Below are 23,966 nucleotides of genomic sequence, written 5' to 3'. Positions count from 1 at the left end.
CGACATCGGGGAAAAATCCTCCACTCAACGAATCTCGGATAATTTCTCACGCCCGTCCTTCCCTTCCTTTTTCATGGCTACAAACTGTCAGATTTTTATTTCAAAATTTTAAAAACTTAAAAAAAGAACAGAATGCCCATTAATTCCTTGTTGACAATTCAATATTTTCTCGAAACAATTAATGGTCGGAAGATTTCATTCAGTAAAATTAGATAATTTCCATGCCAGGTTATATCACATGATATTTCTGAAAAATATCTCAAGAATTTTTCATTTCGAGCGAACTAGTCACTCTTTTCAACAAATTGGAATTCCAAAAATAGCCAGTCACAAAGAAAAGGTAACAGGCGACTGTCGAGGGAGGAAGTTTTCAATAAAATCTAAAATTTTTTCCCCCCAATCGAATTCAATTTCAAATATAGTTTGAGTTTTATGTTTGCAATGAAATTCAAATGTGTGTCGCAAAATATTGATGTATCCATAAATCTAGGCATCAACATTGAAATATCTGGTGCAAGTGAAACTTATTCAATAATATGTTTCTCCACCAATGCATCATCCCTCACCCCCCTTCACCCCTCCCCCAACGAATCCTATAAATTGAATGAAAAGGTATTTCCCCGAGTTTATTCCACTCGACCCGATACATCCCCCGAGCCCCACTGCACCCAATTTGATAGCCTTTCTTTTATGTGTAAGTACTTGTACAAATTGAACGTAACAATCGATGCTGTGGGCTCCAGACCACAACCGCAATTAACCGATCAAACCATTACTCCGTGACACATGATGGGGCTTTTACGTGCGCAATTCAATGGTATCCAGCGCTCACCGATAATTTCATCCATGAAAGAGAAGCGATTATAACCCAGAATCAATGTGTTGTTTGGACTGAACTTATGCTCCCTGGTGTCGACAGGTTCTTTATATTGCCTTCCCTGAACATTCAATTAAATACGAGTGACAGATATCACGATCGCTCGCTGCAATTAAGTGAGTCAACGATTGAATATAGAACAGCAACTTTTAATAACAGGCCTTTGTTTCAGAGAAAATGTCAAATTGGATATGTTGATCGTTCTGGATATGAAAGATTAATTTTCCCCCCCCCCTCTGTTTTTGTGACATTGGATTTAGAAGTTTGGTGAGCTTTGTACCCTTAATTAATCCTTTATTTTATTATATTACGTTCTGTGCACATGACATAAATTAAATGAGACAGAATCCAATGTATTTCTATCCATATAAAGAGAAGTCCATTGTGAGAAATTAATGTTGATAAATTTCGCTCAGTTTGATGATAATACTAATTAGAAAATCCCTTTTTATCGAAAATTCATTTTCGTGTACATTTCCGTATAATCCATGGAGTTTTTATTAGGATTGTAAAATTGCCGTTATTTTTTACGTTCAGCGAGTTGATAGTGAAAGATTGATTTATTTGGTGTAAATGAACGCAAATGCAATTCAATTTATTAAGTGACCCATATTATGACAATTCCCTGCAAAGAACTGAGTTACTCATTGACTATAGAATAGCGATTTTTAATAACACGGCTTTGTTCCGGAAAAATGTCAAATAGAAGTGCTGATCGTTCTGGATCTGACAGATTAATTTTTTCCCCTCTACCCCAGTGGCATTACCTTTAGCGGTTACATGACCTTCTGCCCGGCATTGGTTCGCCGGGTTATTCGCTTGGTGGATGGTCACACCGATGATTAACCGCGTTCAAGCATTTCGGCGCGGGTGGCCTGCTAATTGACCCAGCTTGTTGGCTTTGACGCCCGATAATTATTGAGCGCATGACCTAATTCTGCCTTTTTTTTAACTACCTCCTCAATTATGGGTGCACCTTGCACTCATTGTTCCCTTTTTTCTGGATGTACCTGTCGATTTTGATGAATTTATGAATGACAAGGGCGATTGGAAGCTGCAGGCACCTCAAGGCCGTTAATCAAATATTGAGGAATTCTGAATGGCGAGGGGGAGGGGAGGGGAAGAGGAGGAGGGTTTCAGTCAATGGTTGTGAGAGTGTTCAGAAGGGGAATACACACTTTAGCTTATTGACATTAAAACTCGGTGGCTCTTTCGGGAGAGCTTGAAAACTTTGGATAACCACTTTCATGGGTTCTTCGTTCGGAGTTGAAACGAGCAGTGGGAATAAAAGTATAACAGGAAAATGTTGAGACCTTCGAGCCATTTTGTATTTGCGCGGTGTTCAATGTTCATTGCCATTTATTTATATTTGATGGAGTGGTCACAAATATTTTCACAAGTAGTTTTATTATTTTTAATTTGGTGCTTGTGAGCATTTAATGGCGATTAATGGAAGAAATGATTTATTTGAAAAGAAGTGATTTGAGTTTAGAAAGTTAGTTTATTTATGGAGCGTGTGATAAAATTTAGATATGAATGTAAAATGCATTTTTATTCATTCTGTCTAAATTTGAGCAAACATTTTATCAACGAGAAATGAAATAATTGTTTAGATGGTGAACAGATCGAATGTATTGACGTGTAATTATTATTTATTGAAACACGATGAAATGTTCTTTAAAGTCGATCACAATTTTTTCGGGTTAAACGACTGGACTAGTGGTTTCAAAAATCATGAATTTTCAAATCTCACGGTAATTTCAATGGGCTTCTTGACTTATAAGCAGCAGAAAAATGAGAATTTCGTGACGAAGTTTTATTATTTGCCATTATCTGGTGAAAAATTATAGTAAAAATTCACAATTCATTGAATCATCGTATCGTCAATCTTTAAAAATAATGTATCATACTTGTTTGCCTTTTTCCCCCTCGGTGTGAGAAATGACGCGAAGTTGACAAATATTTCACAACTCCCATAAACATTACGTGCGAGGAAAACAATGAATGCTAATTCAAGAACGTGAAAATGGTCGCCATTGTCTTTGATAAAGTGTATTCAAAGGAAAGAAAAATGAACAAATTTTTAATGCAAAAAAGCCGTCTCTACCCCTCGAAAATTCTCTTTTACCATCGTATCATCATTCCTCCACTATTTGATATCGAAAAAAAAATCCCCTCGGGCTACTCCCTTCCATAAATATTCAGATACAAAAACAAGGGGAAAAGAAGGAAAAACAATTCCACTGGCAAATGCGATACGCAAGTTCTCAAAGTATCACGAAAAACTTTTAATCCCAAACTTTGGAATATCAAGTGTATCCAAGAGATCAATGGCCAAGCGTTAGTCTGACGCTTCCGAAGGGATCTCTTCCTCCTGTGATTTCCTATGCAACAAAACTCATCCCTCCCTTAACACTGATAGTTTGCAGTCAAAACTATGGTGACAGTGTACACAGTTTCGAGTTCGGTAGGGGGGAAGGGAAGAGGGGAATCAGCGTCTCTGGACTGGGTGCAGGGAGAGAGATCACCGGATGTAAATGCGGAAAGCTCCGGAGGAAGACGAAGGGGGTGGTAGGAAGGGGTGCACAGTCGAAAAGTTTTCAGCGGACATCCGGCTGGCACGGGAATTACTCGATCCTGGGTTATAGCGGAAGACCACTGAGAATAGCCGACTATGGGGTTTTCATCTTAAATCGGATGTGGACGTCAGGAGGAAAAAATTATAAAGTGCCTTATGAGTGAATAAAGAAGTCCTCCATTTTTTTATAATTAAAAATTCTTACTTGTCAATGAAAACCTTATGAGAGGGTGAATCTAATTATCAGCAGCATTTCCTCATTATAAATCATATACTAGCTGTACATATGATACATATTTAGTATAAATTTGTCCTAATGAACTGTTGAATAGCTCGAATGGTAGGATGGTCCCTTTAAGATACGTGAAATGTCATTAAAAAAGTTGAAAGAACCCATTCCCCCTCAACTACCCCTATTCTCAAGTGATATGAACTCAACGGATATTGTTAAATAAAAAGCCAATACTTCCAAATAGTTATGGCCTTCAAGGTTGTTTGACGCGACATCATAAAGACACATATTCCGAAATAAAATACAAAATTTTCCTCACGATACTCAAGAACTAACATCGAAGCTGATCACGCGAGACAATATTCCATTTATACTTTGCAAACAATTTTTACGATCAATAAGTCCAATAGCTGGGGAAAATTGATTCATCATATTTTCTCGGTGTGTTGGCAGGCTAAGAACGGCGGTGTTGCCATGATACCTTTTTATACGTACTTCATAACATGCAACAGCACAGCGACGATAAAAGACGTGATCGGTAAGTATCCAAATACTGATTTAAAGGGACGTATAAGAGCCTCTCAGCATGATGAGACACAGCTGCTCCATCATAGCACCGGAATAATCGTATATTCTCAAATTTTGTTTTTCAGCTCACATCAATCATATAAGAAAGGTAGCTGGTATCGATCACGTGGGCATTGGGGCTGGTTTCGATGGAATAAATTTGTAAGTTTCACCGTAGAATTATCGATTACACTATTCGTCAACTTTTCACACTACTTCCCAAGCAATTTATTTTGCCACCATATCTCATTGAATCTTTTACTTGACGCGTAAAGTTGGCGGGAAAATCGCTCAAATCAATCTTATCTACGCTCAAATTATTTCTCCACATTGCAATCGTTTATTCGCATTGAAAAATTGACAATGAAGGGTATTCGACTGTAGTCGAGCCTCCTTCCTCTCCTCAGTCCCAGAATATCAATTTCTTTCCATTCATTTCTCCATCTCTCTCCAAGTGCTATTTTCCTCCAGCACATTGTCAAACTGTTTATTGATCAAGAATGCTTCTGGCATTTTCAGTACGCCTACCGGTCTGGAGGACGTATCGAGGTATCCCCAGCTATTGGCAACACTACTGGAAGACCCCGCTTGGACCGAGGAGGATATAAAGAAACTCGCCGGCCTCAATTTACTGAGGGTTTTCACCAAGGTTGAGCAGGTGAGTTTGTCCTTTTTTTTTCCTCAATAAATTCTCTCTCATATCTCGATGACAATAATTGTGAGATAAAATAGTTGTTGAGGCTGATATCGACATTTCTGAGATTAAATAGAGGTGAAATACTTGACTTTGATCGTAAAAATAGTCTCTCGCTGTGAAACTTTTCCGATACAATGAAAATTTTATTTGCAGTAGCTGTGATTTTCTACTGTAATCAAGTCAGATGACCGAGAAGTCTTGCGATAAGAATACACAATGAGTGTTTCTTTTTAAAACGAAGTTTTTGTTAAGCTTTCCCGAAATTGATCGATTATGGAAAAACGCAATTTAAAGCTGTCCATTTAAAGAACAGTAGAAGCAAAGAAATGTGAAAATAAAAAAAGCAAATGTGAAGATCTTATGATAACTCGAGTGAGTGTATTGATAACGCCAGCGTATCCGTTAATGAGATGCATCGATGAGCTTGTGGCTTATTTGGTGCTTGAGTAATGACTCGGTCTTTAACAATTTTAGGTGAGAGACGAGTGGCAAAGGGCTGCTGTATTGCCAGTTGAAAAAATAAGTCCACCGGACAATTCTGCCTGCGCATACGGCGCATCCTGATCCGCTTTAAAAACACTGGTGCCCGGATTCCTCGATTTCGGACGATCACCGATTATTCATCATGGCCCGCCTGATCCAAACGCCAGGATTGATGTCATCAGAGCCACAAGCACCTAATAATCAATCATCGAAATTTGATAACTCATTCACGTTTTCATTCCGCCGCAATCAGTTTTCCTCATTTTATTTGTGAGCTCGTGGAGCTGAACGAATTGAATTTGCATTGTTATTTTGTTAATAAACCATCACGTATGGAGAAACACATATGCGGACATGTATGTCAATGGTATCCGTGTTTACCGCACATGATGTTCTCGGTGCGGGATTATTTTTTAGAATTTGAGAGAATAGTTTTGACTATTATCATATGATAAAATGGTATTCATTGATGAGGACTGAAAGTATGTTGAAATGCCGAAAGCACTCAACATATTAATGTAGCGAACCGGATAGCCAAACACGTAGACGTAAGTAGATTGTAGGATTATGTGAAACAAAAATGTTCAATAGCTGAAAGAGATGACTTAATGGGCTTGATGATTTTTGAAATTGGTGTAAATGAAGTGACATTTCCTCGAAATTTTTTGCAGAAACCTGAATAATTGATCACCTATTCGTAAAGTGGTTGAGGACCAGAGCCAAAATGAACACAAGGAAGAATATTTTGAAGTGGTTATATGAAAAATCATTATACATTTCGAGGTTCGAGTGGAAACAACTTTTTTGCCAAATGTTTTACCCAGGTAAAAAACCAAGTGTTCACATTTGATACATTCAAGTGATTTAGCAACAACTATTGATTATGTCAAATTGAGATAATGAGAGGGAATACAAACGCTCATAGAAACTTCTTACTGATTAATTAGTTATGATTTTCTCACTATTTGGGTGAGATATTGATGAAATAAGGTCGATCATTGCAAGAATCTTGAACTCAATCGTAGATATTAAAGAATATAAATTAATAAATTGATACAACACACAACTGCCTAGATCTCAGAATAAAATAATGTATTATCTATATTACTTTTAAGTCCAAACGCACAAAGGACTAAGTTTGGAGATGCATATGCATAAAAGTGACGACGCCAATGCGAGATGTTATTCAGTCGGTTTCCTACGTATTCCAGAATTTTATTCAATATTATTTATACTGAAATTGAAATGTTACTGTTCGCATTTGCATCGTCACTGCTGCAAGCAAATATACATGAGATTAATATGAAAATATATAAATATCTTTTCCGGCTAGAAATGTACATATAGCCAAAATCCGAAGGTCATGAAAATAGATGAAAAATTACGAATAAATGATAATGAAAAATGTATTAAGAAAAATTTTTTAGAAGAGAAAAATTTCAAATGAAATCCTACAATTTTGACCGGAACAACTACTGTACTCAAGCGCACCTTCATTGTAAGGTTCTTTAATAATTTAATGGAAATTTAATTGAAGGATAGAAGTTAGATAAATAATGCGCGAACGAAAGTAGACGGTCTGAGTGAACTTTTGTTCGCTAAAACTAGGTAATTGCATTGGATGACGAGATGTTCAATTAGATAAATGAGATGAATATATACGATCTGATCCCTTTGATAAATCGAAAAAGGATCGTCACTTGAATCATTACGTAGACAAGACTAAATCCATAGACAAATTGAAAACAGAGCATTGAGAATGTAGATATTCTCACACGTATGAAAGGATTTCATTGAAAAAGATGGCGAGTTCGGTAGGAACTTCTATTTGTTTTGAGCTGATTTGATCGAGTGATTTCACAACGTCACTACAAGTTTTTTATAGAAAATATTTAATAGAGATTATATTCGAAAATCTCCACAATTGAAGGTTTTCTGCACAATGGAACATCTTCCCTCTATTCAACCAACATAGATTTTTTGAGTCTTTTGAATAAAATTTCAATAAAATAAGTTTTATGCACAAAATGAAATTTCATTGATTTCTTCTATACAATCCGCCAAAAACTTATAGAATGGTCTGAGTGAATTTGCTAAGTTTTTCAATGAAATATACCCTCATATACAGTAATCTAAAATAAATGAAATTTATTAAAATTAATAATTTGTATTACAGAAAATATAACAGAAAATTTTCTCAAATTGAACAGTTTCCTAATTGCATATTTAAATAGGAAAAAGATTGAAATAACTTTTCACGCGAGAAAGACTAACATTTCGTACGCCGTGAGTGTGAACGAGAGAGTAGGATGATTGCATAGAGCGAAAGAGAGTATACTATATAAAAGAAAAAAAACTAATTATAATAGAAAGTTTAAAATAAGTAAGTGACGTAAAAACAAAAAGTGTTTTTTGTTCTCAAACAGAGGAAAAAGATTAAAAGCAGTCTCGTGCAGATTATCCATAATCAAAATCGAATATCCGAGTGTAACGATTTTGAATATGTACATTCATCACTTAGCCGATTAAAACGCCGAAATGAAAAAAAATTCATTAACAGTCAAACATGGTTAGCACCTATGGAAAATAAATATCCCGAGAATAATCGGATGCGTTGGGCATTGCGAGTCAATAGATTGAATAATTCCACCCAAATTGAATGAAGCAACATTATTGAAGTGATTACTGATTAAGCCATTTCGCTGTCTAAACTATCACATTGACTGTTAATGAATTCAGAGCTGAATGACCAATTAAAACAGGTTGAAGGACTGAAAATGAATCAAATGAGTGACGAATTCACGTGTGCTCAGCAACTGGTATGAGCAATATTTTTACGCATTATTTCTGAGCGAGTGAGGCTTGATGGCAAATGGCCACTGAAAATGTGTATAAGACAATCTTATCAGAATCAACGTCAACTTTAGATCAACTCATTTCTCTATATGCGATCGAAAATGATCATTGACTATTGACTATGTAATACAAGGACACGATGATTTCGTCACCATTGAGGTAAGACTTCAATTTCGAAATGAATTATCAGAATTCCAGGAGATGAATAAGTTCTATATGGAGAGAAAAATCTGTTCCAAATTGCTCCTGAACTATAGTAGAATTAATTATTTTATCTATAACTTCCGATATAAAATTAATAATTCCTGGATTTGTATTTATGATTCTTCTTCTCAAAGCTTCATTAGACAATTCAATAACTACATTCAAAACTTATCAGCACAGAAGTAGTTTAAACAGATTTTTTTCTTTTCATATAACTCTGTATTACGTCACGCCAAAATGATTGAAAAGAATATGATAGATAATATTATAGTTACTTTGGGTTTGTTTGATGTTAGTTGTTTACGAAGTGGGAGAATTGGAATGAGACTTATCCAGAATCTTGAACTATCCGATATCTGTTGGAACTCATTCGCAAGAAATTAATTTCAAATTTCTTTAACAACATAAACAACGAGAAAATGAATTTTCAAAAATAAATTGATTGGATGGAATGGGTTCAGGAATATTACTTCGTTACCGATTTTGCTAGTTCACCGTGTGGATTGTTGTGTGAGCGACTAAAAAATTATTTAATGTTATTTCATATCAATTTCCCCACTCCATAAACACAGTAGATATATATTTTATTCTAGAAAAAGAGGTAATGCAGACTGAGAGGGTTTTTTCCATTCTCGGCAGGGAGACAGCGACGATCAATTAATCCACAACAAACTCCCATTTTTTTTGCAATCCCAATCGTCGTTGTGAAAACAGAAAATGAGAAAATACAAGAGAAAACCATCGCCGAGAGTAAAATAAAAGATAAACAATGATTTTATCTGTGTTACCTAGACGACATTGCTGGAACAATGATTTGTACGCCTTCTATGAAGGACCCTAGAGTACATTATGTTACCTAATACCACGTAAGCACTTATCTAATAAATATTATTTACAAAGAAGTAATCTTGAGTCGAGGCCGAAGGTCAATTATTACCTCGGAAAGGAGAAATTCCAGAAATTGGTCCTCCTTTTTTCCTGCCATCAAGTTCAATCAGCTGTGCAGTAGGGCGGTCCATTCTATAAGAAAGGAGTCCCGACGGAGAAGCCAGCAGATTAATCAAGTAGATGAAAAAAGATAGATGAACGATCAATCACAATGCTATCAATAATTAAATTACACCAGTTGGGTGCACTCGGAGTATCATCCATTAGAACTTCTAAATAAACTCTTTCGAAGGCCATCAACGGACCGGGAAAAGCGAGAAACAAAGCAATTATTGAATGGGTGAAATGGATCCTGCGAAAAGGTAAATGTCGGGGAATGGATTTTTATTTTTATTTCACATGTGGGAATTGCGATGGATGACAATCCATGGAGAGCTTTGTTTGTTGATATTTTTTGAACAACCAACACTTTTCTAATGAAATCGCAGAATACAAGATACAGAACTGAGAGGATTGCATTCGTCGCGTCTTACTTTTTTAGTTAATCAACAATGTAACACTAATGAGTCGTTTCATAATTTTTTTATTTACACTGAGTTAATAATCCGTATTATCGAAAGATACATTTAAAAATAACAGTTTCAGTTTTCAATAATCCCTGTAATTGATTTATTTATCGAATTCCTCTCCACCAGTATAATCTGGCGTCTTGGGGTTAAATACTTCAGATGCTATTCTGACAGGTGTGTTCACAATTAAAATATTATCTTTGAAATTTTTCACAGCGGCTTCATAACCACCTGCGGCAGCATCACTTACTTTTTGAACTTTATCTGTGAGAATGGCGTGATTCTCCTGCATAATCTCGGACAAGGCCTCTCCGGTTTGTCTGAAGAGTTTCATGAAAAAAATTGAACAATTTAGTTCTTCGTATAGGAGCGTCTTTCGCCAGAATTTTTAAAATAATTCAACTCTGTTACGAAATTGCGAATAAATTGCTGTCCATACCTTTTGATATCACTGATATCAGTCAAGTCAACACCTTTCTTCACAAATTTGATTCCATATCGAACAGGGGTTGCGAGGAGATCGACGTCGGCTTTCACAACGGCTGCAGCTGCATTAGCACCTTCCTCCACAACTTTGCGCAAATTAGTGACCTTGTTTTGCAGAATCTCTGTATTCTCACTGTAAACCTTTGAAATAGCCGCCTGGGTTCGATCGAAAAGTCCACCCACATCGAAGAGCTTCGGAAGAGTTAAATCAGAATCGGTGATTGAGGAATGATGATCGTGCAAAGTAGTTGATCGATAAGCGATTTATTGTCCATGAAAACTAATAATGGGATTCTCCACACGAGTGGGAAATACAAGCGAGTGATGTTTATATCTGCATATATATCTTAGATATCCACTGCATATATTTTACATATCATTCCCAGGTATTTTCCATGTATTGGACACGAATATATCGCAAATATGGGACTGGAATAAACGCGACGTGTATTTCTTTTATGTCCGCCGAATAAAATCCGTATATAATAGGAAACTAGGGCCGGATGTATTTTACGCAAAAATGAAATGGCAATTTTAATACGAAGCAATATCATAGGACAAATTTCGAAATTTTTATGGCATTAAGAAATGTAGTAAAAAAATATATTCTTACGCCCCCCTCAGGTTTTGGTGCCGCCTGGACGAGAGTGCAGGCTATAAGTGTCAGGCACAGTACTTTGAAAGACATTTCTATCTGTCACTTGAGATCCTCTGTTCGATGATTATCTGTTGACTGATAATTGAAATCATACCAGTCTCAATTTATAGGGAATAATATGCAATTACCATAGTCCACATTTGTGTAAATAGTGTGATCTCGGGAAATTTCTTGGCAACCGTTTGAAAATCATCTGATTGCGTAGAGTTAAATCAGCTTGATTAGGTTGAATTTAATGGATGGGGTGAAGTATACTAACGCGCTTCTTTATTTGAATAGCTGTGGCGGAATTGTATGTATATCGTGGGAGACAAACACACGTTTTTTCATTATCTATAGGATGGAAACAATTTTCGTATACACGTGTAATTGGCGTCGCGCCACCTCTTTCAATCGTTTTGCTATAACCATTAAAATATTGCGAATGACAAACTGAAAATGTAGGGATCCTTCACTCGATGTCTTCCTGTCATTGATTATGACGATGGTATCTATGGCCATCACCTTTTCTGTTAATTAATTATTCTATCTTGTGTGGACGGAAAAAACCGCGTAAAGCTTCTTCTGCAACCAATTTGCTCATAGAAATTTCCCGAGCGACGTTGCCAGGACTAGTGTGCACAATTCAGTTTCCACATGCTATAGAATATCGTATGGCAACGTAGCAGTGAAAAATACATGGATCGTGCAGCGGATTACGTGTGACCGATAATATTTAGTGGAGAGTCTAGGCATATTAATCCTCCGACTGAATATTAGTCCTCGACTAATGAATCGAGGATTAACATTCGGTAGATGATGCATTTTGCCGAATTTTTCAAAATTAAACTTCTTAAAAATTCAAGCTATTGAAGACCATTTTTGCGGAAGCTGTTGGAAACTCCGTTGCAAGCAGCTTCCGCAAGTGCCTCGATTCAATCTAAATAATCATTAGCCTGAGACAAAGGACAGTATAAATTACAATTCGAAGATTTATCATTTTCCGAGCCGTGAGAGGTCAAACTTTCCCGGCCGCTCTTTAAAGTACAAGAGATGAAATACCAATTTTCATTGCGTCCCCATTATCCCCACGATTACATTCCGTTCGATAATTCCCTTCGTGTGCCCAGAAATCTTTTAAATATTTTTTCCCCATGTCTCTACCTTGTTCTTCGATTACTCCGAACCCCTAAACTCAAAAATATCTCAAATTGAAACATTTCAACGCCTCCAAAACATCCGCAAGCGAAAAATAACAAACGATATAACACATTGATTTGGGAGATTGAGCTTGCGCAATGGTCCTGGATGCTACAGAGCAGCTTCCACTGGAGCGAGACAGGTGGCGAATTGTACGAGTGAAAGGTCGGCGTCGCTACGACCGGGAATCACGAACCAACAGGTGATGCTGGAGACACTCCCTAGGACCTCTGCTTTCGCATTCTCAACAATAAGTTGCCTCGCATTGCAATTACAAGCCCCCGAGCTCCATCTCCACCAGTATCAACATCCAGATGACATGGTATCATCCCCCAATTACTCAAAATAGTGCGCCACAGTTGAAGAAGATGAGCGATTACCCAGTGATTCTGTGCATGTGCAGTTTATTTTGTACATAATAGAGTGATCTTTGTTTCGTGAGACTTAGCTGTCCTCGATGATGATGATGATTCTATCGAAAGTGGACGAGTGATAGATGATTCAGATTGGATTTGCTCAGATCTTCTCCTCGTTGTGAATCACTTAATCCTGTTGAATAGTCCGGGATTACTGCACGGAATAAATTATGATTAACACTGGCCAGCTTTCACGAGCACTTCATCAGGTGCGGGAGCTTGCGGCTAGCTGCTTTATTACAAAAACACCAGGACAAGGGCTTTCCCGTGGTCTTCGTGAAACACAATATTTTGTAAAAAATTCCACGACTCAACGACTGTGCTCTACGTGAATAAACAAGTGATTTTTGGTGCGAATAAGTCACGCGTAGGACTGATTATTATGGACTCCTTTGACTCTTTATGTTTTGAGGATAAAAAATGCAACCAACTGGGGACATCGAACATCACCGAGTTGATCTACCATCGAATGTGCAATTGACTGGATCAGAGGGTATCGTATAATTAATCACCTGAGGGATATGGCTAAACCCGTAATTATGATGATGCTGTGACACGCGGTAGTTGGGATAAGCGACTAAGGGTGGCTAGAAGGTGAGTTTATTGTGATAATCAAGGGTGGAACGGGGTAAATGGTTTAGGATTTTCATGGTACATGCTATCGCGGAGAAGGGGAAATCGGGTGAGGAGTTTTTGTACTGTTACAAATGTTTTAATGTAATTGGAAATTCTGGTCGATTTTTCGGAGAGTGGCAAACATTAATTAGTTATTTAATTCAGTTACTGGGTGGAGAGGAAAAAATGGGGGAGAATTACTAAGATATTTGGAAAGGGTTGGTAAAATTCTCAAATTTACCATTAAAATTTCCTGTAACGTCTGGGATAAGTTCGGGTGCTGGGCCTTGCATGACTTTCGACCCAAAAAAGTTCATATCTCAGCACCGGACATTTGCTGTATCCAACAAGAATTTTTCATGGCAATCCTAGAGATATTCTTACAGCTTACAATAAAAATTTCTGGTACTGGTACTCAAATTTTTCTGGGTCAGTCCGAATGAATCCATTCTACCGTACTAGCACCACATTTTATCCCAGATTTTTCTCCGCATGCTTTTCATTCTTCAATAAACAACTAAATAACTATAAACAGCGGTATTGTCGAAATAGTTTTGTTGAAACACCATCAGAACCGAGCCCTAAAGTCTACATCAGAAATAGCCAAGAATACAAATTGAAAATTCAACCTACAAAAGCCCTAAACCCGAAATTCATTCCAGAATAAAATAACCGAAACACTCGAATACAAATAGATAAAAAAAACGTCATTAAAAGTGAAAAACCACGATCAATGTTCCGACATCACTGGTACGTCTATTAAATCTGCATTCAAATAGTGAAGCCATTATTCTTGTCCCCCCTCGGGATTCCTAATTTCCATTCGCATCTCCCCAAAACGATTTGCATTGATTTCTACCCGAATGCAACCACCGGAGGAAAATTGAGAAGAATCACTCGCCTATTTTATTTCCAACAGTTTAAATTCCCCCCTTCTTGCTCAGCCCATTGAATAATCAATTCGTGAACATAAAACGGAAGTTTAAGAATAAAAAGAATGGTGGAGAAATCGGGCCTCAGCATCTGGAAGAGGAGCATTGAATGGGGTGAAATCGATAGGAGAGAGATTTTACATCATCTCGATTCCTCTGACCGCGTGTTCGCCCGCTAGCTCCAGGCATGACAAACAACCTTGGTGACAATAGACTCCTGGGTAGAGGAAAGGGATTGTTTCGCGCTTGTCTCTTTCTCTCTCTCAGGTGTACAATAGTCAGACCCAAGTCTAATATCCTTTAGCGCGTGTTTTCACGTAAAATGTGTCGGTGTGTCAACCTCCATCGATGTATTCGAAGTAACAATATGCCAGGGGAATGCACACGGACGTGCAAACACCTAAATTTCATAGTATTGTACTCAAACATCGACCAGGAATGAGAGCTTTTTGAATGGTCTCGAGGAGAATTAGAGCGAATGCATGAAAAGGCGAAGGACGAGATGAAATTTAATACATTTCTCGGAGGGAGAAAGGGAACGAGCCGAATCCTCCGAATTTATAATATTAAATTGTCATTGACTTCACACGTTCCAATATCAGTAATCAACATTAACTGATATTTATTCCTGTGAAATAGTTCAAATATTTCTAAGTCATTGATTATCACGAGAATAATTTCATTTATATAAAAGATAGTGAGTTTTTCATTCTGTAAATGTCTTCCACTCCATCACAAATTCTCATATGAACATAAAGTTTATTAACAGAGGTCGTTTTTTTTCTTCGCAGAAAATTTTATTAAAAGATTTAACCCTTTATGATTTATCAATCTTTATGATAACGACCCGGTCCTCGGTATTCACGTCCAACTATTTCTTTATGATGATCCTCACTGATAATTCTCCCGGGGCTGTAATCGGACGCACGCTAGTGTACTTTACACTCGACTTATTCAAAGTCAGAGAGCTACTCAAAGTTTCAGAAGTGCAGGATGCCGCAGGGGAGTGTTCACTGGCAAGGGACACAGAGGCGAGCTTGCGGTCCTGGTGCTCACTGGAACGTTCAGGTAAATCCGGATTAATGAAATTAAGGGGTGGGCCATTAGGGGGGCCTATTTACTGTCGAGCTCTAGGGCCTCTGTTGAATGAGTGTCTTCACGGTTTGATGATTAGGGTTTTGGAAGAAGAATTTTTTGAATCGTTAAGATAACACGGAATGGCAATCATGATCTGATTGTTTTAATTATCTTAAAAACTCAGGTTTCCCAATTATTTATTTAGAGTTACGCTTTTCGTTCCAACGATTTGGAAATTTGATGTTTTCGGAATTTTAGTTTCAATCCTCTGCCTACTCTAGACTAGACATTTCATAATAATTTTTATACTTTTAATTTGGAATAACCCTCCAAAAAATGTATAGGATAATTGAAAAATTGTCATTATGCATAAAGAAATTATGAACAATTACTAATCCCCTCCGCTTAAAATTTTTCAATATTCTTAATTAGTCCTGAACTATAAAAAATATCTCGACGCTTTGGTCCTCTGCCATTTTTTACTCCTTTAACATTTCATTTATTAAATCTCATCACGGAAATATCCAAATATTTAACGTACAAAGTTTGCCGCATACCCTTTTTTCCTCCGTAAATTACACGGTTTCATTTCTCTAATAAAATTTTCCAGTGGCACAAAAAACTGAGGTAAACTTGTAAATGTTATGAGTGGAGGATAGCCCCGAGGGCCAATTAAAAGTTCCTGCACAGTGTTTCGCATTTACAGGATCTTTACTGACCCTGAAGAGCCGTTGAAACTACCGAAAGTTGTTGTGACACAGCTCCCCAAGTTTAAGGGATGAAAATAGAAGGAGAAGGTTTCGTCCTCAACATCATTTTTTTTAATTGGAAGAACTTCTCGTGCTCCAATGAGCCGGGAAGAATGGGAGAAGTTTGCGCATCGCTTAACGATGCATCATTAGTGTTCAATAAATTTTTTTAATTAATTCTGACAGCATCGATTATTCATATAACTATCAGTTATTATTCATAAAGATTGAAGTTACTTCATAATATTTATTTTTGCGTCAAAGATGGTAAATTTATTGAACTTCTTTCTCTATGTAAATTTTTGTCTGATAATGATGAGGTTTTGAAGGCTCTGATTATCCCAATAAATGCTAAAACGTTGAATTGTCATTTTCTCAAGGTGGTAAAGGGGAAAGTGACAACGAGATGTCTATGGCACGCCTGCAAAGCCCTGGGAATAGGCCTTCTACTAATGCTATTGGGTGCCTGCATGGCAACGATAGGTGAGCCCCATTTATCACATTACAACGCCCAACCTATGATCAATTTCCCAATATTAATTCCCATCCAACGATAATCGAAATTCAAACCAGACAATTAACCAAGCGGATTGCATTATCATTGCCAATGATACGATTATTCCAGGCTACTACGCTGACCAGTTGTCCGTGGCACAGGAGATTAGAGGGAATATCACCGTTAAAGTGAAGAATGAATCGAGGGGATTTCACCTCAATAATTTGAGCTACGCCGGACCAATTGTCATGGGTGTGGGAGGTAACACAATTTTCATTACAAAAATCTGTCATTAAAATTATTCGTCCATCTGTATGACATTGTACCACGAAAAATGCTGGATTTTTTTTCATTCTCTCCTGTCACCGGTCTTAATTAACTGAAAACGCAATTTTTAAAAACTCTGACTTTTACCAATTAAATATCCTCACTAATTGCCACAAAATAATGGGCCTGGATATCCTGCGCTCGTCATCCATTTTTTTCCAATAATAAAATCAAATTGCCGGTGAGGTACCATCCTACCCCAACCCTAGAAATGTCAAAAATACAGAGAATGAGAAAATAAGCCGTATAGCAAGGACACTTGTGAAAGTGGGACGCTGGCAAATAATCGATCCCCCACTTTTCCAACAGTTATACGAGGCGCATTCGACTCAGCATCTCCCATCGGCATCCGCACAATCGCGTGATATGCCGGTGAATATATGGGTGATAGTTAAAAAAAATTGAATGAGACATTTCGCGGACAAACTGTTAACCCTTCTGGGGATGGAATATTTGCAGTGGGGAGTGAGTCGATTCGCGGTGAATGAATAAAACAAAAAAAAAATTGCCCCCAGAGAGATTTGAACTCTCGACCCCTGGTTTACAAGACCAGTGCTCTAACCCCTGAGCTATGGAGGCTTACCTCTCTGGCGATTTTGGTTAAACACCTATAATAATTGCTACTGCTATTATTCACGATAACATTTATTTTGTATGAGCCAAAATAGATTTTCATGAGAATATTTTTTTTAGAACATGTGAGACACTTCACAGTAATTTAAAAAAATATTTGAACATTTTTATCTATAAAACTGATGAACAAGAATTATCAAAATTTATTCAACAGTCTATTGATAGTTATTATCATAATTTCGGGCAGATGGAACGATAAAATAGTTATCAGGAAAGAATCAATCGATCATAAATGTATTGCTCTACGCAACAACTTGTTATCTTCTTTTGATCGATTGTTCTAATCAATTGATAACGGAGATAACTCCTCCCATTAATTTGAACTCACTCATACGTGGATATAGTAGACGCGTGACACTTTGTATTGACACGTGCAGTTCAATTATTAGAGCGATATTATTCTGAATTACCGATAAATTTGGAAGCGGGGGTCTTACAGACAATAATCATGTATTTCACAGGCAGAAAATGCTCATTCTCTATAATGAAATAATTATACTGCTTAATTGGCATCGGAGACTGAAAAGTCCCCCAATGTTCTCGATTTAAATTCTTCAAGTTTTTCATAATAAAAAATTACTGATCAAAAAATTCAACAGGTTTCATCGTAGTGGCAGCATGTGTGATGACCTTCGAGGCGCGTGATAGTGCAGCTAAAGTCGTGCCAGCACGATTTCGCTTCAATCAGAACTCGACTCTCAAGTACGGTCGTCATCAGCGGCCACGTCGGTCAACCTCGAGTCAAACGACAAAGTGGGACCACCAATTGGGTCTATTTCGCGTAAATAGAACTCCAAGCCCAAGTGCCCACGAGATATCCCGGAAAGCCCTCACAGCGGAGTTCGTCAGGTTCTCCAAAAACCTCGGGGATAAGGGAGTACCAGAGCATCCAATTAAGAAGAGTCCAAGTGCTCCATCGTTAGTCATGAAAAAATCACCGTCAAGACGAAAAACATCGAAATTCGCAGCATGCGCGTTGCTGAATCCAGAGCTTTTGCAGCGACATGCGGTGTCTGTTGATAATCCTGGGTATAGTCCTCCGAGGATTAGTCGGGAGAGCTTGGATAATAATAAAATGACTGGTAGTCAAGTATCAATGGCAATGGACCTCTACATCCCGAACAAAGGACCCGTTACGCTCAAGATTAAGGACAGATCGGACACTGCCAAACGCCATCAACTTCTTCGGCAGGGGAAAATAGAAGACATTGAGGATGAAGAAGCGAAGAGAATGTTGTCACGTAGACAGCATCATTCAGGTAAGTAATTTTAAAAAATCAAAAATATTTCAATTTACGATGAAAAATTTCCAACATAAATGGGCGTCCTATAATGCCAGAAATGAGGCACAAGGTGACGGCCAGGAAATAATTACAGTGGTTTAATTTAACTGAAATTTCCTTTCTCCGTGGAATTCCCTATGGAATCATAAATTTCCTGTTCAAAAAGTTCGTGTAATTGCAATGGAATTATTTGGTTGATCCAAACTCGCAAAAATTTTACCAAAAATATTAGATAAAAAATTCATCCCTGAATTACAGGCTCAACCAACAGCTTTCTATGCTAATAACGATCAGCAGACTCTTCCAAAGAATGATTAATGTACGCTCAAAAAATCTGATCATTATTCATCAAACAAGACTGATCGCTTTCCCTATGACAAGCACCACTTAATAAATTATCTCCCCTGTGATGCTGATACTCAACTGACCCTGTCGTCGCCCGAAATTTTACCTTGTCCTCCCCAGAATACTCGCTCTTCATAACTTATGGTTCTATTCAAATTCGCCGAAATGATCGATTTTGTGGCCTGGATTGAAAACATCTGACCCTTTAAATAATAAAAACCGTGTCCATTATTGAAACCAATTTTGACAGTCTCGTAATCGAACTCGATATTTCAATCGCGCTTAACTTCAGTTACTACCTATAAAGTGGGCGAGATAAATAAGGGGACCCTTTACGATCCTTTTATGTTCAAACCTTAACAATTTTTTTATAAGCCCACATGTTTAATAATCTAGTTGATAAATATAGCTCTCTCGAGTTTCCATTGTCGTTGAAGTAGAACAATTCAATTTGCTAGAGGCGCCGAATAAAACACCACTGGAAGAACGATTCTTGTTTGATCTAAGCAAATGATGAGTTTCAAATTATCAGAAAAACAATCGACCAGTTCCATTTTACGTTAATATACCACAAAAGGTTCGAAAAATAATTATTTTAAAATTATTTCTAACACACGATCGTTTTGCGCATGTGGGACCGTGGATAATTGCGTGATTTTTTTTCCCCAAGGCAATAAACATTTCAGGAAATCTTCCTATTCCGAAAATTACTAGCCACACACTAACTCGCACACATAATTCACCCAGATTCAATAGCCAGTCCAATGGGAGCATACAGCCGATATCCCAGCGACTATGTGCCCCGCAAAAGAGCCTCAATAGACCTCCGATTGACGGATGAATACGGAGCGATGGGTATCCTGAGTCGTGGCAGTTCACCCAGGGATTTCCGTAAAACCTCGTCCCCAAATTTCCGTAACATGTCGTTCGACAGATCATCAAGTAGAAAAGCCAGCCTCGAATTCCGGCGTAGCCCGGACTTCCGCAGGGCTGACTACAGGCTAGTTGAACACACTCAACGATAAATCAATCATCAAACTTCTCCGTGAATTTAATTCTGTCTTGACGATGAATTTACAGGTACATGGATGAGGTTGAAGTGAGGTCTAGGGCAAATACCGGAGAAACTAGACGACAGAGACAGAAGCTTAATCACTCAAAGTCCGATGATAACCGGAGGAGATCTTTTGATCGCTACAGAAGAGACTCTCATCAAGCAAGCAGACACTCACTCAATACACAAGTTGTTGTTGAGGGCTGTGGGCCCGAATATGAATTGAAGTACTTCACTAGTTTATCATTGGAGAAGGACGAACGAAGATCGAGTGTTACGGATTCTAGTCACGTTGTGGAGATTGAGGAGACGGAAGTTCATGATGTTAATGTTTCCGAGGAATGTATCGGGGATGATGCATTGCTGGAGGAGCCGGAGTTGGAGAACATGAATGATGTTGAGGAGGTGGAGCAGGATGACGGAGCTTCGCAAAGTGATCCGGGGGATATTGAAAAGGACGGTGACTCGAGGGAAATTCTTCTCAAGGTTGAAGAATGAAGTTGATTGAATCCTCAGTTTTGAAGCTTTCCAGGCCATGATTATGTCTGGCATTGATGTCGGGATGAATATCTTTCCGAATACGTCATCTTGATTGCGTCGAGATTCGATCAGTGTTCGGAATAAGGTGGATGAGAGTTATGTCGAACGCTCTCCAAGAATTAAAAACGAATTAATTATGAAAAATGTGGATAAGTCACCAAAAACGTCTTTGATTGTCTTGGTGAGGCAAGTGTCTTGATTGAGATAGACACAATGTCTTAAATTTGGAGACTTGTGTTTTGAGACGTTATGAAAGTGTCTTGTCTATTGAACGTCCCACTTTCAGACGGAAAAAATCTCATTTTCGTGTCTCCCGTTCGAATTTTAGACGTCTTGAAGACACTAATTTTTGCGAAATATGAACTTCGGTTCTGAGATCCGATGTCCAGGTATAGCCCTCGCATATTTTTGCCTCCAACGAAAGCATAAATTGAAAGGAACAGGGATTTATTCAACGAGATGGTTCAATTGATTGGGTCCAATGACAAAAGCGAGGGAAACAGTTTTATAAATGGGGGTACTCCTGAAGCATCTTCATTGAATCATATTTAAGTGATAGGGAACGAAGCTGTAGCACCGGCAAGTGATGCTTCTCGTTATTATGGCTGGAAATGAGCTGGGAGATCACCTTGAATGCCGGTGTTTAAAGAAAATAATATGAAGAAGATTTATGAAATGAAAAGTGCAAAAATAAACGACCAGAAACATCACAGTTATGAAGAGATGAATCACGGATGATGTGCATTATTCAGTAAAAGCGAGTGTGAAAGTTCATCTCGAAGGGGAAAATTTCATTTTCCAGATTCCGAATGCGGATAAACGTGAATCGAAGGCACTCGTGACAGTGAATACACTCGTAAAACGACTTGAATGATATTTAGTGGGAAAGTTTTTCAGTGTCAATTGTATCAAACGTCACGAATTGCGTTTTTGTCATGTGACAATCAACTTTTAAGAGCGAATATCCGATTCCCTCCGTGATCTCTGAATTATTCTTTCGTTTTGTTTCTTTCCATTTGCGGGTGAAGCTCAAACTGCCACACGCAGACGACGATGGTCAATAGTCTTTAGATTTGCGAACGGGAGGAAACGGATGAAGGTGACATGATGGGGCACTTTTTTAATTGAGTAATGGAAGAAACGGATGTCATTCACATGGTCTCTCAGGAAATGACGGTAGAGTGCGTTTTGCAGGTGCAAAATGTTGATATTTCGGATCCTTTTTCGCACGAGAAAATGCCCGACTTTTCTGAAATGGTTATCATTACTGTACTTCATTAAAAAAATAGAGAAATCATTTCAGTTACCGACAACGTTGAATTATTGTCAGATGTATATTTTGTACCTGTGACACAATCGAATTCAGATACACGCGATTTAGGGGGGAATATCGATTGATAATCATTAAATATTTGTAGAGTTACTTCCGGACTTGCAGGGTTTTGAAACGAACCTCCGGGTACCGTGATTTTTTTCATGAATTAGTCAACTCATCAATCCGTGTCTGACGGCCTCAAGAATGGATAAGAAAATTTTCAAGGTTTAAACCGGATATTAGGGCATCTCTAGAGAAAGAAGTGAGATACAACTCCAGTGTAACAAAGTATTTCTATCGCACACTGGTTTTAGCTCTCGTGTAAATATATTTTTGTACCCTGTGGTGATGTAACAACTGTTGAAATATTGAATATTGAGCCGTGCGGTACAATCATCGAAAATTGTGGAGTTGTTCCGCATTTTTTAAATAATTGTAGCTATTGTTGGAATCTACCCTTTTTTTATCACGTCTAACTCGACATTTCATATCATAAGTGTAAATCTATCCAGTTTGTACTCTTCAAGACGACAAATTTCAACTAATATACAAGTGGAAAGATACCAAAAATGTGGTATTAACATGTAAAAATTGTTGTATCCTTTGAATGGAAAATAGTACTACATGTTGTACTTCGTTGTTTTAGAGGTAAGGGAGGATATAAATGATAAATAGACACTAAGTAACAGAGAAAACATAATCGAGCTGTGATGTATACGTTTGTTCGTTATCGTAATCGCCCTGAAAATCAGGAACAATTGGTTACGGATGTATTCCAACCTTGACGACACTTGTTAATCATATTTTTAATCCAAAAAATCGTCTGGAAATGTATCATCGATGATGTCAGTAATTGGTAAACTCAATTATTACTGAGGGTATGTAAAACGATAGTTTGTTGTGCAAAACCCGAATTGTATCCTTTGCATGTTCATTGTTGTGACATATCAATAAACAAAAGATTAACAAACCATGAGGACAATTTGTGCCATCACGACATTGTTTATATCTTTATTGCAAACTGGCATACAGTCGAAATCACACTGGAAACTGCGATTCCCGCGCTTAAATTTTTCAAGTGAGTTTCTTCAGTTCTACTGAACATTTCTTTACGTGAGAATTTTTGCACTCAACGAATACAATGCTCCCATTCAATATCAGTTCTCTCACCCAAACTTACCATCGGCTTAATCTAATTATCAATAGCAGAAAATAATAAAAACATAAAAATAGTGAAAAATCTAATAAATTTTTAAAAAATCAAGTGGATAGTATTTGATGTAATACAATTAATACTTTGTACAGCTCCTGAGTACTTTTGAAGAATAAGGAAGTACTCATGGGGTAATTCCTCAAGAGAAAAATCAATCAATCGATAAAACTTTTCGACAAACAGTGACAAGAATTGCCCCGTTCGGTGGATAAAACAGACTTATTCCAGGAACGCTCAACCAGTCTAACAACAACAGGTGCAAACAGAGGGGAAATTGACTGAAAAAAAGGCAAAACCATTCTCTGGTTTGGTAGAGGGGGAGAAAGATAGCCAAGGTGAGTGCAGGAGCGAAGAACGCTTGCGGCATCGACGGTTCAGTTGCGTTTTAGTACTACACCGGTCGCTATACCACATCTCTCTTACTTTCCTAACAATCTCATTGCACTACACAACTGATTTCGCGAGTCCGTAAAATTTTCCGATTAAAAAATATCCCCCAAGTTTTCTTATCACTCGTCGTGAAGAGTTCCATCAAGTTTTGGTGAATAAATTGCTGCTGACGTCCTTCTGAGCTAATTTCTATGTTTCATTATTTTGATTAATTATTGGCCACTGGAGTGTGGATAAGGATGTCGTCGGAGAGATTTCACAAGTAAGTCGAAGTCTAATTTATCTCAACACGCATCCGTAATCGCCC

General features: G+C 37.7%; 4 protein-coding genes and 1 non-coding gene across 8 annotated transcripts in view; 3 read left to right on the top strand and 2 right to left on the bottom strand.

Annotated features, from left to right (window-relative positions):
- LOC135170672 (dipeptidase 1-like) overlaps nucleotides 1–9,391 on the top strand; it is a 137,476-nt gene extending 128,085 nt beyond the window's left edge. For both annotated transcript variants that reach the window (XM_064136711.1, XM_064136702.1), the window contains exons 10-13: nucleotides 4,141–4,225; nucleotides 4,341–4,416; nucleotides 4,774–4,912; nucleotides 5,426–9,391. In XM_064136711.1, the coding sequence (XP_063992781.1) occupies nucleotides 4,141–4,225; nucleotides 4,341–4,416; nucleotides 4,774–4,912; nucleotides 5,426–5,515 (390 nt within the window). In that variant the 3' untranslated portion in view covers nucleotides 5,516–9,391. The remainder of the gene's footprint in view (nucleotides 1–4,140; nucleotides 4,226–4,340; nucleotides 4,417–4,773; nucleotides 4,913–5,425) is intronic.
- Nucleotides 9,392–9,792: 401 nt separating this feature from the next.
- LOC135172925 (uncharacterized) overlaps nucleotides 9,793–23,966 on the bottom strand; it is a 17,574-nt gene continuing 3,400 nt past the window's right edge. Inside the window, exons 2-4 of the mRNA XM_064139441.1 lie at nucleotides 11,051–12,844; nucleotides 10,391–10,629; nucleotides 9,793–10,271 (exon numbers count right to left, since the gene is read on the bottom strand). Of these exons, the coding sequence (XP_063995511.1) occupies nucleotides 10,052–10,271; nucleotides 10,391–10,629; nucleotides 11,051–11,125 (534 nt within the window). The 5' untranslated portion in view covers nucleotides 11,126–12,844 and the 3' untranslated portion in view covers nucleotides 9,793–10,051. The remainder of the gene's footprint in view (nucleotides 10,272–10,390; nucleotides 10,630–11,050; nucleotides 12,845–23,966) is intronic.
- LOC135172912 (uncharacterized) lies at nucleotides 12,873–23,509 on the top strand. 2 transcript variants are annotated; one of them, XM_064139425.1, is made up of 7 exons: nucleotides 12,873–13,284; nucleotides 15,222–15,305; nucleotides 16,444–16,546; nucleotides 16,689–16,820; nucleotides 18,119–18,778; nucleotides 19,895–20,147; nucleotides 20,228–23,509. In XM_064139425.1, the coding sequence occupies exons 2-7, from the start codon at nucleotides 15,231–15,233 to the stop codon at nucleotides 20,697–20,699; spliced, it is 1,695 nt and encodes a 564-aa protein (XP_063995495.1). In that variant the 5' UTR covers nucleotides 12,873–13,284; nucleotides 15,222–15,230; the 3' UTR covers nucleotides 20,700–23,509. The 2 variants fall into 2 exon arrangements, with proteins under 2 accessions (XP_063995495.1, XP_063995494.1); XM_064139424.1 differs by having other exon boundaries at nucleotides 15,216–15,305.
- Nucleotides 17,393–17,465, bottom strand: Trnat-ugu (transfer RNA threonine (anticodon UGU)). Its single transcript has one exon. It is a non-coding gene; the product is annotated as a tRNA-Thr (tRNA).
- The window catches only part of LOC135172916 (pre-mRNA splicing regulator USH1G), a 6,426-nt gene continuing 6,126 nt past the window's right edge, over nucleotides 23,667–23,966 (top strand). Inside the window, exon 1 of one of the 2 annotated variants that reach the window (XM_064139430.1) lies at nucleotides 23,667–23,921. In XM_064139430.1, the coding sequence (XP_063995500.1) occupies nucleotides 23,899–23,921 (23 nt within the window). In that variant the 5' untranslated portion in view covers nucleotides 23,667–23,898. The remainder of the gene's footprint in view (nucleotides 23,922–23,966) is intronic. The other variant, XM_064139428.1, reaches the window with a different exon arrangement.

This window comes from Diachasmimorpha longicaudata, chromosome 2, assembly GCF_034640455.1.
Source record: "Diachasmimorpha longicaudata isolate KC_UGA_2023 chromosome 2, iyDiaLong2, whole genome shotgun sequence".
NCBI classification, from domain to species: Eukaryota; Metazoa; Arthropoda; class Insecta; order Hymenoptera; family Braconidae; genus Diachasmimorpha; species Diachasmimorpha longicaudata.
Note: the sequence above shows the minus strand (reverse complement) of the source record. Positions and strands in the feature narration are given on the sequence as shown.